The sequence below is a fragment of the Osmerus mordax genome, chromosome 14, assembly GCF_038355195.1.
Source record: "Osmerus mordax isolate fOsmMor3 chromosome 14, fOsmMor3.pri, whole genome shotgun sequence".
NCBI lineage: Eukaryota > Metazoa > Chordata > Actinopteri > Osmeriformes > Osmeridae > Osmerus > Osmerus mordax.
The window spans coordinates 16,058,356-16,075,199 of record NC_090063.1 but is presented as its reverse complement, the minus strand read 5'-3'; the positions used below and the strand labels follow the sequence as shown (position 1 = coordinate 16,075,199).

At 41.0% G+C, this 16,844-nt stretch overlaps 1 protein-coding gene across 1 annotated transcript; it reads left to right on the top strand.

The window, feature by feature from the left end:
• Positions 1-948: 948 nt before the first annotated feature.
• On the top strand, positions 949-13,498 carry LOC136956287 (C-type lectin domain family 4 member F-like). Its single transcript, XM_067250178.1, has 11 exons — positions 949-1,472; positions 1,617-1,736; positions 3,078-3,524; positions 4,655-4,791; positions 4,918-5,021; positions 5,945-6,090; positions 10,962-11,147; positions 11,557-11,652; positions 11,758-11,952; positions 13,126-13,262; positions 13,394-13,498. The coding sequence occupies exons 1-11, from the start codon at positions 1,070-1,072 to the stop codon at positions 13,496-13,498; spliced, it is 2,076 nt and encodes a 691-aa protein (XP_067106279.1). The 5' UTR covers positions 949-1,069.
• The last annotated feature ends 3,346 nt before the right edge of the window (positions 13,499-16,844 follow it).

Here is a 16,844-nt window from a genome sequence, read left to right as displayed (position 1 = left end):
GGCTTCTCCAGACCCTTTCACGTCTATCACAGGTGCTCAGGGTGAACCTGCTCTCATCTGTGAAAAGCACAGGGCGCCAGGGGCGGACATGCCAGTTCTGGTGTTCTATAGCAAATGCCAAGTGAGCTCCACGGTGCTGGGCAGTGAGCACAGGGCACACTACAGGACGTCGCGCCCTGAAGCCACCCTCATGAAGTCTGTTTCTGATTGTTTGGGCAGAGACATTCACACCAGTGGCCAGCTGGAGGTCATTCTGTAGGGCTCGGGCAGTGCTCAACCTGTTCCTCCTTGCACAAAGCAGCAGATATCGGTCCTGCTGATGGGTTGAGGACCTTCTACGGCCCTGTCCAGCTCTCCTAGAGTAACTGCCTGTCTCCTGGAATCTCCTCCATGTTCTGGAGATTGTGCTGGGAGACACATCACATCTCCTTGCAACGGCACGCATGGATGTGCCATCCAAGAGGAGTTGGACAATCTGTGCAACTTCTGTAGGGTTAAGAATTTGCCTCATGCTCCCAGTAGTGATAATGACTCTAGCTAAAGCCAACACTAGTGGAAAACCAGTCAAAGAGATCAAGAGGGAGAAACTTGAAATGGCCTCCACATGCAAAACCAGTCCTGTTTTGGGGGTTGTCTCATTTAGTGCACTTTTTGTTAATTCCATCAACACCAATGCAGCAGAAACTGATTAACAACCCCCTCTGCTACTTAACTGACCAGATAATTATCAGAGAACTGCAATTCATACCCTGATAAAAAAAACTGTTCCTTAAATTTTTTTGAGCATTGAATATACATATATTTACATATACATGCAAAACATGCACTCGCCTTCCTCTTCAAAATATCCCTCTGCTTGCATGCAAGGTGAAAATATAATACGGTAACCAAATAGTCTCTCTAGGTTCCTCACACACACATACAGACTGATGGCACAGATGACAAGTCTGTCTGTGACAGTGGACGTTAAACTGCAGCTCTGATACTGTAGTTGTAGGGTTTCTAGATAATAATCTAAACTATAACCTGCCTAAAATATATAATCAGGGAAGACAGGAATACAGCAAACATGTCGGATGACATCTACGCCAAACCAGACATGACCCAGAAGGTGAAGTCAGAGGACATCTACGCCAAACCAGACATGACCCAGAAGGTGAAGTTGGATGACATCTACGCTACACCAGACATGACCCAGAAGGTGAAGTCGGATGACATCTACGCTACACCAGACATGACCCAGAAGGTGAAGTCGGATGACATCTACGCTACACCAGACATGACCCAGAAGGTGAAGTCGGATGACATCTATGCTAATATAGACATGACCCAGAAGGTGATGTCAGACAGGGGGGAGATGGAGGAGAGGATGGTGGACATCTACGTTAGTGCTGACACCCTCAGAGGTCACGACCTCTGCTCAAAGGCTAAGGATCCTATACCAGAGAACACAGCAGGAGATCTGCACTCAGGTAAAACACACACCAAACACACACACACACAAATTACATACATATATGATCACAAACACGTACTGTATAGTCATATACAACTGTAGCCTTTAGGATTACCTCTACATTTATTTCTCTCATCCTTTCACACACACACACACACAGTGTCCCCACTGTGTTCAGATGCTGAGCGTCCAGAGAAGAGAATCTACAGAGCCGCAGCAGTGTGTCTGGGGCTGCTGTGTATTTTCATACTGGCTGGGGTCATAGCACTGGGAGTCAAGAGTGAGTACGTTTAAGTAAAAATACATCATTTACAGTTTTTCTCGATTGCTAAAACAAATTTTTTGAAACAGTCAACCATTTTCTCAAAACTGTAAACACAAAACCAAATATTCAAACTCGATTTCCAAACCTCTGACTCTTCTGGCAAAATCAAACACTCGCCCCTAAACCATTTCAATTGTGCTCAAAATCAAACAAGGCTTTCAGATCATAAACACAGCAAATCAAAATATAAAGACTATGGAGCAATCATTAGACACAACAACACAAAAAAATGGAGAACACAGCATCCAGGCCATGTAAAGACAAATTTGTTTATGTATACGCAGTAAATGCATTTACGTAGCAATAAAGAAAATGGATTTTGGATTTTGAAACACTGGATTTTGGTGTTTCAACATCCATTGACACTAATGTTTAGCCTATGTTCTGCACATCTCTTTGCCAACCGTCTCTGGAGGAGGGAATCCCTCACTGAATTGCTCCTCCCAAGGTTTCTTCCTTTTTCTTTCCTCTAGTGAGTTTTTCTGGGAGTTTTTCCTTGTCTTCCTTGAGGGTTGAGGTTGGCTGAGGGGCAGTTCTATCGGCGTATGTAAAACCCTCTGTGACATTGCTTGTAAAAAGGGCAAATACTGTACATTTGATTTGATTTGAAAATATTACAGTAACCATCACAACTTAGTACTGTCAACAAAGAACAAAGAAAAATGGGGTAAAACCCCTCTGGTGTGCTGGATCCAGCCTTGAAAACACTCCACACCTATGTCACCACAGGCTAATTCCATTGCCTGTAGGAGATTTACCCTGGTATATGGGTTTCGGTCATAGACCTTTCACCGCCACACAGAGAAAAACTCTTCAATTGGGTTGAGAAAAGGGCTGTATGATGGAAGGCAAACATTTACAGTAGAAAATGCTGGTTGATGTTGAACTATTCTCGTATACGGACACCATGGTGAAAGCTGATTGTCCCAAACCAGCATTGGAAACAAGTGTGAACAATTTTGAGTCATTGTGTTTTACAGATGACAACTGTGTTGTAGTTATGTTTACTGTTTGCCGCTTGTGTTTACCATTTTGCGGCACAAGTGCATCACAGTGCAAAATGTGTTTAGTGAATGAGAATGTGTTTAGAGTTTTGCCAAAAGAGTGTCTGATTTGACAAATTGGTTTAGTTCACTGAACATTTGATTCATAGAATGGGGTTTAGTGTTTTAGCAATCGAGAAAAACTGTATTGTAAATGTATGTACTATGTTTGTGGCACTGTTCAACATATCATGTCAATCGTTTCTGCAGATGACTGTAACATTCAGCGTTATTCTCTCTCATTCCATAACAGACACCAGTTTTAGTGATGAGAACATCATACAGACTATGAAGAGTAAGAAACTACAGACCAGTAACACTATCCTGACCATAGAGAGAGACCAACTACAGACCAGTAACACCATCCTGACCAGAGAGAGAGACCAGCTGAACACCAGTTACGCCAACCTGACCAGAGTGAGAGACCAGCTGAACGCCAGTAACACCAACCTGACCAGAGAGAGAGACCAACTACAGACCAGTAACACCATCCTGACCAGAATGAGAGACCAGCTGAACACCAGTAACACCAACCTGACCAGAGAGAGAGACCACCTACAGACCAGTAACACCATCCTGACCAGAGAGAGAGACCAGCTGAACGCCAGTAACACCATCCTGACCAGAGTGAGAGACCAGCTGAACGCCAGTAACACCATCCTGACCAGAGAGAGAGATGACCTTAAGAGGAGGCTGTGCGGTAAGTCCATAAGCACAATTTTACACAAATGTTTAATTTATACTGTATAATTGTAAGCTGTATGAAATAAAAGTTGTTGTTAATGTGATGCGGTGAACTATAGAACAATTGCTATTGTAATGATTTAATGACTCATTGTGTTTGTCACATCTGGCTCTAGGTTGTGACAAAAGTGGAATTCAAAGGAAAAAGTATTTTGTTACTGACAGAAATGGTTAACCAAAAGCAAGTGTTTGGGAGTGTGTGAGATGTGTGTGTGAGTGTGTGAGATGTGTGTGTGTAGGTGTGTGTGAGACGTGTGTGTGTAGATGTGTTGGAAGGTGCAACAAAGTGAATGTCAAAACTGCAAATCTCAGCTGCCACGCTGAGCCGGTCAGGTTTAGTGCAGAGCGAGTGACAGAATAAATAAGAAAGAGAGAGTGAGTGTAAGAGCCAATTGATAATATTTGGTTCATAGTTTTGGTTAAGAATATTGGTATTTTGATATTGATTATTCTATTTTGATAGGTAAAAAATTATTCAGTAATAATTTTGTAGGCTATTTAAGGTAAAGTGTTTATATTCTACATATGATTTGATTTGTGGATTTCAAAGTGTCTGTAATTGGTTACTGCACATGTGCATTAGTATCGTAAAAACATGATCAGTGAAAGGTTATAGTGCTAAAGGAAGCTGTTTTAGTTTGGAACTAAAACTTTTATTCTGCTGGGAATTACATCCTGAACGCAGAGGCTTAAGTTAATTTTGTTTTTGTCAACAACAAAAAAAGGATTGCTTTGAACATTCTTTTTGGATTAGTACTCACATTTACATTTAGTCATTTAGCAGACGCTTTTATCCAAAGCGACTTACAAGAAAGAGTTATTATTACAAGATTGAGGAGTTGCTAATAAACTGCCATGCATCGTTCACCTGTCGCCTTGGGTTTGTGAGTAGCCTGCAAGCTGTTGTTACTATAATGACAATTTTGAGAAGATGTTCAAACACATGTTAAAGCAAATTACACGGACAGACACGTTCTGTACTCTCTTGATGGCTCACAGAAGAGTGGTTGAAGATTGGTTGTAGCTGTTACTACTGTAAATATTGAAAACTAAATATCAATTCTGTGTTGTAATGACATCAAACAGAGGGCCAAGATGGATGGAGAAGGTTTGGCTGCAGCTGTTACTACGTGTCTACTGTGGATAAAAACTGGAATGACAGCAGACAGGACTGTATAGGGAGGGGAGCAGACCTGGTGATCATAAACAGCAGAGAGGAACAGGTGAGAGATGGAGAGAGAGAGAGAGAGATGGAAAGTAAGAAAGACTGAAAAAACAGAAATGTACAGCATGAGGTCAAATTCAAGATCAAGGTAATACAACTGCTCCTTAATCCTCCTCCATGACAGGATTTCCTCAATAACCTCAACAAGAGAGTGTGGATCGGTCTGACTGACACAGTAACAGAAGGGACCTTTATCTGGGTGGACGGAACTCCACTGACCACACCCAAGTAAGAGTTTCTTTCTGTAGTTTCCGGATTAATAGAAAACTGAAATACTTTCAGATATTCAACCTTTGCTTGACTGCATGTATATGGTGCATTATACCAACATCATCGCCCCATAAATCACCCCAGACAGGCCTAACCAATCACAATCAACATTAAGCTATAAAGGAAATACAGCGTGTTGCCAAAAGTACATGAACATCCCATACCAAAACCATGGGCATTAATATGGAGTTCCCCTTTGAGGCTGCAACAGCTGCCACTCCTCTGGGAAGGCTGTTTTGGAGTGTGTCTATGAGAATGTGCTTCCATTCAGCCACAGGAGCATTAATTAAGTTGGATACTGATGTTGGCAGATGAGAACTGGCTTAATGATAGCGTTAGAATTAGATACCAAATGTTTTTGATGGTGTTCAGGGATCTTTGCAGCCCAATCAAGTTTTTCCGGTCCAAACTCGACAAAGCATTTCTGTCCGGAACTCACTACCAACCTTGACTGGCCTGCACAGATCCCTGAATACCATCACACACATTTGGGATTAACTGTAATCCCAAACATCCTAACTGTAACACCATTTTCAAGACATGTCTGGCCACCCAAAATCAGTGTCCAACCTGACTAATGCACTTGTGGCTGAATGGAAGCAAAACTGCATCGATGTTCCAACAACGATTGGAAAGCCTTTGCAGAAAAGTGAAAGCAGTTATAGAAACAAAGTGGGCACCAACTCCATTAATGCCCATGGGTTTGTAATGAGAGGCTGTCAGCATGCTGATGGGTGTCCACACACTATTGGCTGTATACAGTCTATAGTATTTACATATACAGCTCTAATTGAACAGATTTAGAATGGTTTCCAATACTGTATGACCCAGATGTGGAGCTCAGTGTGTGACTGGTTGTGTGTTGTTATTTAACCCTGTAGGTACTGGTACGGCCCTCAGCCTGATAATTACCTTCACCAACCAGGTGTTGATGAGGACTGTGCTGAGATATACTACGACCATTCTGGCGTTCCTCCTCCTTTAACATGGAATGATAACAAATGTGAATCAAAAAATGTCTGGGTCTGTGAGAAAGGGATCTAATAGTGGAGATTCACAGTGGGGTTTTGTATTGTTATTTAACTATACTTACACTATATATAACGTGTGTTTATGTACCTGCTGTCTTCTGTAATTCATGTATCTGGCTGGAATTAAGCTTACATTTTCCTCCCGGGATTTTATATAGTGAACCATCTGTCTATCCATCCGTCTGTCTGACTGACTATCTAATCTATCCATCTATCTAATCTATCTATTCATGCATTTACAGTAATGCTCCTGGTACATTATTGTCACGTAAATAATATCTGTCATAGCTGTATGAGTGAATTAACTGTGATAATGAGCTTTCACTCCCTATTGGCTAACAGAGTAGATGATGTAATAATGAGTTGTATCGGCTTTAACTGTTTGTAACTTCCCAGCAACATTCATTTATAAAATAAAAGAGTCCTTTGGTCATGTTGTCTGGACTCCTCATTGACCCTGCATTTCAGTGTGTCTCTATGACATCAGCCGTGTACCAGACCCTACTCAGTGACTCTGGGACAGTGTGGGAAATACTGACTACCTGACTGCAAGCATGGGCGGCGCTAGTGGGGGCTAGCAGGTGCTTCAGCACCCCCAAGAAAGACCAAAGCACCCCAATAGCACCCCCAAAAATATTGCTCATATATTAATAGTATTCGGGCCCGGAGTGGCCATCGGGAGAATCGGGAGAATTCCCGCTCATAAATTGGCCCAGCAGATCGCCTGCTTTTTCTTAGTTTTTTTCACACACCGAATAAAACCATATGTGTTAAATTACTGTGACTGATAAGTAAGCTAATAGGCTACACTAGGTTTTAATCTAAATAAGCGCATGATCAGACCGTGGATTAAAAAGTGCCGTTTTCAGTTGTCGCGCATGCTCTCTTTCTCAAACACAAGTGCGTGTACCAAATTTGTTGCCACGGAGACAAGCCTAAACAATCATTTATTGTTGTGGAGTTAGCAATATTATGCAAATATATGCAAAAATAATAAAATGGATGGGGGAAAGATGCCAGGAGGAACTGAAAAAGACAGGTAAAAAAAGAAAGATCTGTCACTTCACAAATCTAGGTTCCTGCAAGGGTGGGAAAAATATGTTTTCTCAAAAGCCCTGAATCTTTCAGGTACAAATTTGGGTTGTAATTTCCAGAAAATATTACAATTTGAGTCCAACGAAATATTTATATTAGCCTACAGAAAGCTCAAAAAACTATTTTGCACAGAAATTAAAGCAAAAAAAATTGCGCTCACGCGGTGTGCGCGCTCGCATTCATGTGAAGTTCCGATTTCACCTCGCATCAAAACCTTGACTAGGTTCGGGTTAAGCCCCGATTGTTCAACGTATGGCTCGGCCCCTGATGGGGGATGGGCTGGCTTTGGCCATTACACTGCCGGGCTGAAAATGGGTCCCACTCCGGCCCTGCGGCCCTGATAGTATTTATATATAATATATAGAATTGCGCAGCTCCCCCTGTCAATGATCTAGCACCCCCTTAGCACCTGCATTAAACTTCTCTGGCGCCGCTCCTGACTGCAAGTCATCCAGCTCTGAGGTAGCACACCAGCATTAGCTTGTTACACTGCTGCTACTGAGATAAGTGCTAGCTATGGATCACAGTAGCAGTCGTTCTACACGTGTAAAGGCCTTTAATCTATCATACACCACTATCAGTGCGTTCCAAACATTCAAAACATTTGCCAATATTTCCTGGTTCAACTCTCGGGAGTTCAAACTCACGGCGAGACACCAGTTGGAGACAATAGGTGTGTTCGACTTCATGCAGCGCCCGGCGGCGCCGGCAGCCGGCTGACTTGAGCAGGGAATGCGATTGGCTACTTCAAGTCAGCCGGCTGTTGCCGCCGCCGGCGCTGCATGAAGTCAAACACACCTAAAGGTTGTGGTGACGTCACAAAGTCTGTGATCGTACATTGCGGTCAATTAAAAGACCTTTAAAAGTTTAATAGCCTAAAGTATCAAATACAATGTTAAGTTTCTTATTGCTTGCATTGGACTGCTAACCTGCTTAGTTAGTACGTTGTAGCTCACCTGTTTACAGTACAAACTTACCTGCCCCTTCTTACAGAGATGGGCCGGTCCATGGGAGAGGTGCCCTGATCTTGCTGCCTATTTCAGCAGTTAAGATAATTTCTTTATCAAGTAATGCACAGAGTCGTTGGATTCAAAGAAAGTACAATAGTTTAATGCTTGCCGGCAAGGAGACAAATTATCTGACCCTAGGCTTGACCAGATGGTTTACTTAATAATTACCTTTGACTTCCTAATGGCTAACAGAATAGATTATATAATGAGTTACAGTGGCTTAAACTGTTTGTCTCATTGATTGTGGGAGAAATCAGAGATTTTGTATTTTTATGCTAATCACAATCAGTACATCAGCTATTGCCTTATTATGTTTTCTCGTGTATTGTTCATTCATATGTGTTCCTACTTCCTACTGTAGCCTACCCCACAGAAGCCTAGGCCTATATTGTGTAATGATGAGTGCTAATTCTAATCGAAAAGTAGCTCTATGTTTCGAAAAGTAGACTGTTTCCCATACAACAGATCTATCCCCATAACAGCATCACGTCATTAGCAATTACCTGATGAAAACAAAGGATCTTCATGTAAATAGTTGCAGCTTATACCTGGTCTCAGTCATGACCCAGAAATGACTTAAACTGTCGTGGAAGTTTTTGAGAGAATCAATAAAGATGAAGTCAGGTGAAGTACAGGGTTAATGTGTATTTGACGTATGATGTAAACATAATAACGTTACCAACATAACATCATCGACACACAAACTTAAGACAATATCACAAAGACAATTCCACAGCTCCATCTAGCATTCTAGAATGGAACCGGAAGAATCCAGCCCACCAGCACTACCCAGCTGAAGGCCCTGAACCCCCCAAGAACATTCTTCAACAGACCATTCTATAGATGGTCAGTTGGCTGAGCGGTGAGGGAGTCGGGTTAGTAATCCGAAGGTTGCCAGTTCGATTCCCGGTCATGCCAACTGACGTTGTGTCCTTGGGCAAGGCACTTCACCCTACTTTCCTCGGGGGAATGTCCCTGTACTTACTGTAAGTCGCTCTGGATAAGAGCGTCTGCTAAATGACTAAATGTAGATACGACAGTTCTCAAAAGTCATTGGTCCATCCTACAGACATGCAGCTATACCAAATCTCTTTTGTTATTGGTTAACTCCCTAAGAACAATACAGTTGAATCCACATTGTCTTCAGAACTGTCTCTTCCCCCTGGAACTCTCCCAGGTCACCCAGACTTCCCTTCTCTTAGACTTCACGTCTCCTAGTTAGGTGTCATAAAACTGAAAATGGTATCTCTACCAAATGGAGTTGAATCAACATATATTGTATCAAGCTTTTTAGCCAACTGTAAACTTCTTTTAAAACACATTCATTGTACCAACATTTCTTTCACACAACAAAGGCAACTGCAAGTGTTTGTCATTACTGTCTCTATGAGCGACATGATTGAAGCTTGTAAAGTAAAGTTCTGTACTTGGTTCGTAGGTTGCACAAAAAATCCTAAATACTCAGTGTCAACACAGTCAGTGTGCGTGCTGGGGGTATTTCCCTTAATCAAATTTGATCTCAGACCAGCAACCTAATACATGTCAAATCACTTCCTCATGCATTTCATGAGTTTTCTGATTAGCAGCTGACTATCTCAGAGCTCAGTACAGCATGTTGTAGAAATAAAGCATCTTTATATTCCTGCTCATGTAGGTTTAACTCTCCATGGTAATGTATAGGTGAAGTGATGGTTGTTATTGCTGCAGTATTTACTCTGGACACCCTTATATCCACTGAGGAGTAAACAAAAGTGTCACGTACAAACCTTTGTCACAAAGCTGCTACTTATTTTACACATTTTGCAGGACAGGGAAACAGGGCTCGGGAACCTCATAAATGAAGAGGAACACAGAGTCTACACAGCACAAGTGTTGTCACTCCACATTCAGATATCTTTGAAAGATATTTTCCCATTTTTGAAAACAAATATAAAGAATGAGAAAACTACGGGCAAACTGATAATCTGATAAACGCGAAGAACAGGAGGCCAAGAATAATGATGTCACTCCGAGTGAGTGAGACTTAGGCCTGGGACTGTGTCAAGGCTGTTTTCACTGTAAAATAACCACAACAAGGTGGTTCACACAAACAACCTACCCAGGCTCAAGAGAAGGCCCCAAAGTCTGGTATAATACACCATGCAATATTTCTTTATCCTTTAAGTAGGGAAATCCAATCATTCAAAAGACTACCTTTTAACAGTACATGGATTCATGAAGGGGTAAAGGTTTGTTTTTAACTGTGGGTGGAACAGCTATGTTAGAGCAGCTCCAACAAAATTAAATAAAAATGCGCTCTCCTTCCTATTATACTCGTATATATTTATATTTTCTTTTCTAATATCCTTCTAATCATACTATTTTTTCCTCATGCGCCTCTTACATAGTCACTGTAAGAGACTTACATTGTTAATAGATACATAAACTTGTTCACATCTGGCTTTGCATACTGGTCAAACGACACAGTTGACACGGTCTACAAAGTATGAATACCAAACATTATCTTTCTCTCTTCCCACCTCCCTCCGACACCTAACAGACTACAACTCCACATAACAGACTACAACAGTAGTCAAATCTCTCAAAAACATGCTGCACATTTCCTTGTGAACCAATACCTATTTTTAACACGGAAAGATGTGTTGAACATTTTTCATTCTAAAGGGCTCTAACTAACAAGCAGGTGACATTACCATAGGGAAGAAGACTCTTAGAAAAACTACTTTTCAATATGAATTTCAGACACAGAGAGAGATTGTCAGGTTACATCAGAGACACTCACAGCATGGACACGTCTGGAAACGCTACGTACTCCAATGAAGACTCTGTGTATGAAAACCCATTTAGCAGTGGGGAACAAGACGATATGGGAGAAGATATTTATGTAAATTATAGCTTTAACGACCCTAAAGTAGCGATCATGACCATCCAAAAAGGACCAGGACCAGGGGCAGGTAACAAAGACACTCTTAATAAACACTCACATACCAGTATAGCTAAGATCTAATATTTATTTGTTATTATTAACTTAAATTCAACATAAAAACACACTCACAAACCATATACATGTTTCCACATCCCATGTTTCTAAATAAGTCCTTTGTTTTACATTGACAACTCTTTATCATTACACAGCTACTTTTTACATTTCATAACAGTTTTTAATGCAATAGGTGTTAAGGTCCGATTCCTAGTCTTCTAGTGGCACTAACTTACCCTCCTCTGTAGCTTATAGTACAGTACAGGTTAGTCACTGGTGGACATTATATTTAAGGTAACATTTTGATTGTTAACATAAAACAATCAGCTGCATCCTACTTTATTTTAAGAGCAAAACATGAACCTTGTGGTTTTCAGTTGTTCCTTTGAGTTCATCGTGGAGAGCTGCAGCAGTGTGTCTGGGGCTGCTGTGTGCTCTCCTACTGGCTGGGATCATAGCACTGGGAGTCATCTGTGAGTGCTTCTAGTAAAATACAAACATTATTAATTATAATTATATATTTATATATTTGTAGATGACTGTAACATTAGGAATTATTCTCTCTCATTCCATAACAGACACCAGAGTTAATGAAGACAAAACCATAAAAACTATAAAGAGTGACCAACTACAGACCAGTAACACCATCCTGACCAGAGAGAGAGACCAGCTGAACGCCAGTTACACCAACCTGACCAGAGTGAGAGACCAGCTGAACGCCAGTTACACCATCCTGACCAGAGAGAGAGATGACCTTAAGAGGAGGCTGTGCGGTAAGTCCATAAGGACAATTTTAATTAATATACTGTATAATTATAAGCTGTATGAAACAAAATGTGTTGTTAATGTGATGCAGTGAACAATTGCTATTGTAATGACTTAATGACATTGTGTTTGTCACATCTAGCTATAGGTTGTGACAAAATGTGGATTTCAAAAGAAAAACTATTTTGTTCCCGACAGAAATGGTTAACCAAAACCAAGTGTTTGGGAGTGTGTGTGTGAGACGTGTGTGTGTGGGATGTGTGTGTGTGTGTGTGTGTGTGAGACGTGTGTGTGTAGGAAGGTGCAACAAAGGGAATGTCAAAACTGCACTCCAAATCTCAGCTGCCATGCTGAGCAGGTCAGGTTTAGTGCAGAGCGAGTGACAGAATAAATAAGAGTGAGAGAGTCACGCTGAGGTGTTGGGTAGGACCCAAATGCAGGATAGAAGCACGGTATGGTTATACAAAAGGTTTATTTTCCAAAACACAGGAACACAAACCGGGTACTCACACTAACAGGGGAAATGACAAGACAAAGACTGGACTTCTATTTTGATAGGTAAATTTTTTTTCAGTAATAATTTTGTAGGCTATTTAAGGTAAAGTGTTTATATTCTACATATGATTTGATTTGTGGATTTCAAAGTGTCTGTAATTGGTTACTGCACATGTGCATTAGTATCATAACAACATGATCAGTGAAAGGTTATAGTGCTAAAGGAAGCTGTTTTAGTTTGGAACTAAAACGTTTATTCTGCTGGGAATTACATCCTGAACGCAGAGGCTTAAGTTGATTTTGTTTTTGTCAACAACAAAAAAAGGATTGCTTTGAACATTCTTTTTGGATTAGTACTCACATTTACATTTAGTCATTTAGCAGACACTTTTATCCAAAGCGACTTACAAGAAAGAGTTATTATTACAAGATTGAGGAGTTGCTAATAAACTGCCATGCATCGTTCACCTGTCGCCTTGGGTTTGTGAGTAGCCTGCAAGCTGTTGTTACTATAATGACAATTTTGAGAAGATGTTCAAACACATGTTAAAGCAAATTACACGGACAGACGCGTTCTGCACTTTCTTGATGGCTCACAGAAGATTGGTTGAAGATTGGTTGTAGCTGTTTCTACTGTAAATATTGAAAACTAAATATCAATTCTGTGTTGTAATGACATCAAACAGAGGGCCAAGATGGATGGAGAAGGTTTGGCTGCAGCTGTTACTACGTGTCTACTGTGGATAAAAACTGGAATGACAGCAGACAGGACTGTATAGGGAGGGGAGCAGACCTGGTGATCATAAACAGCAGAGAGGAACAGGTGAGAGATGGAGAGAGAGAGAGAGAGAGAGATGGAAAGTAAGAAAGACTGAAAACAACAGAAATGTACAGCATGAGGTCAAATTCAAGATCAAGGTAATACAACTGCTCCCTAATCCTCCTCCATGACAGGATTTCCTCAATAACCTCAACAAGAGAGTGTGGATCGGTCTGACTGACACAGTAACAGAAGGGACCTTTATCTGGGTGGACGGAACTCCACTGACCACAGAGTAAGAGAACTACACTTTCTGTAGTTTCCGGATTAATAGAAAACTGAAATACTTTCAGATATTCAACCTTTGCTTGACTGCATGTATATGGTGCATTATACCAACATCATCGCCCCATAAATCACCCCAGACAGGCCTAACCAATCACAATCAACATTAAGCTATAAAGGAAATACAGCATGTTAACAAAAGTACATGAACATCCCATACCAAAACCATGGGCATTAATATGGAGTTCCCCTTTGAGGCTGCAACAGCTGCCACTCCTCTGGGAAGGCTGTTTTGGAGTGTGTCTATGAGAATGTGCTTCCATTCAGCCACAGGAGCATTTATTAAGTTGGATACTGATGTTGGCAGATGAGACCTGGCTTAATGATAGCGTTAGAATTAGATACCAAATGTTTTTGATGGTGTTCAGGGATCTTTGCAGCAGAAACAAGTGGGAGTCAGATGGCGAGGTGAGGGAGTCGGGCTAGTAATCGGAAGGTTGCCAGTTCGATTCCCAGCCGTGCAAAATGACGTTGTGTCCTTGGGCAAAGCACTTCACCCTACTTGCTTCGGGGGGAATGTCCCTGTACTTACTGTAAGTCGCTCTGGATAAGAGCGTCTGCTAAATGACTAAAATGTAAATGTAAGTCCGGTCCAAACTCGACAAAACATTTCTGTCCGGAACTCGCTACTAACCTTGACTGGCCTGCACAGATCCCTGAATACCATCAAACACATTTGGGATTAACTGTAATCCCAAACATCCTAACTGTAACACCATTTTCAAGACATGTCTGGCCACCCAAAATCAGTGTCCAACCTGACTAATGCACTTGTGGCTGAATGGAAGCTAAACTGCATCGATGTTCCAACAACGATTGGAAAGCCTTTGCAGAAAAGTGAAAGCAGTTATAGAAACAAAGTGGGCACCAACTCCATTAATGCCCATGGGTTTGTAATGAGAGGCTGTCAGCATGCTGATGGGTGTCCACACACTATTGGCTGTATACAGTCTATAGTATTTACATATACAGCTCTAATTGAACAGATTTAGAATGGTTTCCAATACTGTATGACCCAGATGTGGAGCTCAGTGTGTGACTGGTTGTGTGTTGTTATTTAACCCTGTAGGTACTGGTTCAGACCTCAGCCCGATAATTACCTTCACCAACCAGGTGTTGATGAGGACTGTGCTGAGATATACTACGACCATTCTCACTTTCCTCCTCCTGAAACATGGAATGATAACAAATGTGAATTAAAAAATGTCTGGGTCTGTGAGAAAGGGATCTAATAGTGGAGATTCACAGTGGGGTTTTGTATTGTTATTTAACTATACTTACACTATATATAACGTGTGTTTATGTACCTGCTGTCTTCTGTAATTCATGTATCTGGCTGGAATTAAGCTTACATTTTCCTCCCGGGATTTTATATAGTGAACCATCTGTCTATCCATCCGTCTGTTTGACTGACTATCTAATCTATCCATCTATCTAATCTATCTATTCATGCATTTACAGTAATGCTCCTGGTACATTATTGTCACGTAAATAATATCTGTCATAGCTGTATGAGTGAATTAACTGTGATAATGAGCGTTCACTCCCTATTGGCTAACAGAGTAGATGATGTAATAATGAGTTGTATGGCTTTAACTGTTTGTAGCTTCCCAGCAACATTCATTTATAAAATAAAAGAGTCCTTTGGTCATGTTGTCTGGACTCCTCATTGACCCTGCATTTCAGTGTGTCTCTATGACATCAGCCGTGTACCAGACCCTACTCAGTGACTCTGGGACAGTGTGGGAAATACTGACTACCTGACTGCAAGTCATCCAGCTCTGAGGTAGCACACCAGCATTAGCTTGTTACACTGCTGCAACTGAGCTTAGTGCTAGCTATGGATCACGGTAGCAGTCCTTTCAACTGGCTGATTGATGAGGACTGAGCTGAGATCTACTGTACATTTTTTATATGTTTAAACCTCTCCTGTTATGGAACCTCACCAGGTGCCATTTGTATAGGTTTAGGGACAGTGAGAGTGGCGTTTTCATTTACCTGCACATGAAACATGAGGAAACACTTGTCTGCATACTGAGTTCTAGTATCAAGACGAAGAGCCCTAAAGCAGTGACATCAAAGAAGATGAGTTTGTGAAACATTCTCTCTTCCCATTCCTTCTTTCTCTCTCTCCCTCTACCTTTCGCTCCCTCCCTCTATCCCTCCCTCTCCCTCTCGCTCCCTCTCTCCAGCTCTCACCTTTTCCTCCATGCTGTTTATGATCATAGGTCCTCTCCCTCTACATGCTTCTTAACCCTTGTGTTATCTTCGGGTCATTCTGACCCATAAGTCATTGTGACCCACCGTCGTATTGCGACAACTTTACCGCATACAAAAACAAAGTGAAGCATTTTCTTTTAACCGTGGGCTGTCTCAGACCCCCCACATTGCAAAGGTTAAAAGAAAATTATTTTTATTTGTTTTTGTATTGGGTAAAATTGGGTAAACAAAACAATGGTTCGTTATGAACCTTTGGGTCATGTGACCCGAAGGCAGCACAAGGGTTAAGATCCAATATTTGTGAGCTCTACTCTGACACAGATGAACTCAGACAACAAACATTGACACTTATTTATTGTGGGGGGGGATTCACTCACTCTTATTTTAGTGAAACATTCTTGCTGTGCACTTTGTGTGAACTCACTACAAAGTTCCAGGTTTGGTTAAGTGTCACTCATCTATGTTGACGTCACGTGCTTTAGGCCTCTTCGTCTGGATACTGCGTCATACGTCTGTTTAAAACTAAACCGAGATCCAGCTTCAATATGATTCTTTAATATCTTTTGTTCTGATTTTGGTACAGTAACACGTCTTTGCACAACAACAACAAGGCAATGGCAAGTGTTTGTCATCACTGTCTGTATGAGTGACATGATTGAAGCTTGTAAAGTTCTGTACATGGTTCATGCAAAAACATCCTAAATACTCAGTTTCACTTGTCCTGCGTGATGGGGGTATTTCCCTAAATCAAATTTGATCTCAGACCAGCAACCTAATACATATCCAAACACTTCCTAATGCATTTCATTTGTATTTTTATATTGTAAATTACGGCAACTTATATTTTATTTTATTGTATATTTTATTTTAATTCTAATTCCACTTAGTATTGCTAGTTTATGTACCCTTAGTATAGTAAGACCACATATTTAAATTTAAGATTCCTATATGTTTATTGTATGCACCTTCCTGCCAAAGCAAATTCCTTGTCTGTGCAAACTTTCATGGCGAATAAATCCCTTTCTGATTCTGATGAGTTTTCTGATTATCTTAGAGCTGACTATCTTAGAGCTCTCAGTG

What these genes read in the sequence shown, in the direction of transcription:
- LOC136956287 (XM_067250178.1), top strand. Translation starts at nt 1,070, where the DNA reads ATGTCGGATGACATCTACGCCAAACCAGACATGACCCAGAAGGTGAAG. An exon ending in AGCAGGAGATCTGCACTCAG is followed by an intron (nt 1,473 to 1,616) that starts GTAAAACACACA and finishes ACACACACACAG; the next exon opens with TGTCCCCACTGTGTTCAGAT. An exon ending in ACTCCACTGACCACACCCAA is followed by an intron (nt 5,022 to 5,944) that starts GTAAGAGTTTCT and finishes TTAACCCTGTAG; the next exon opens with GTACTGGTACGGCCCTCAGC.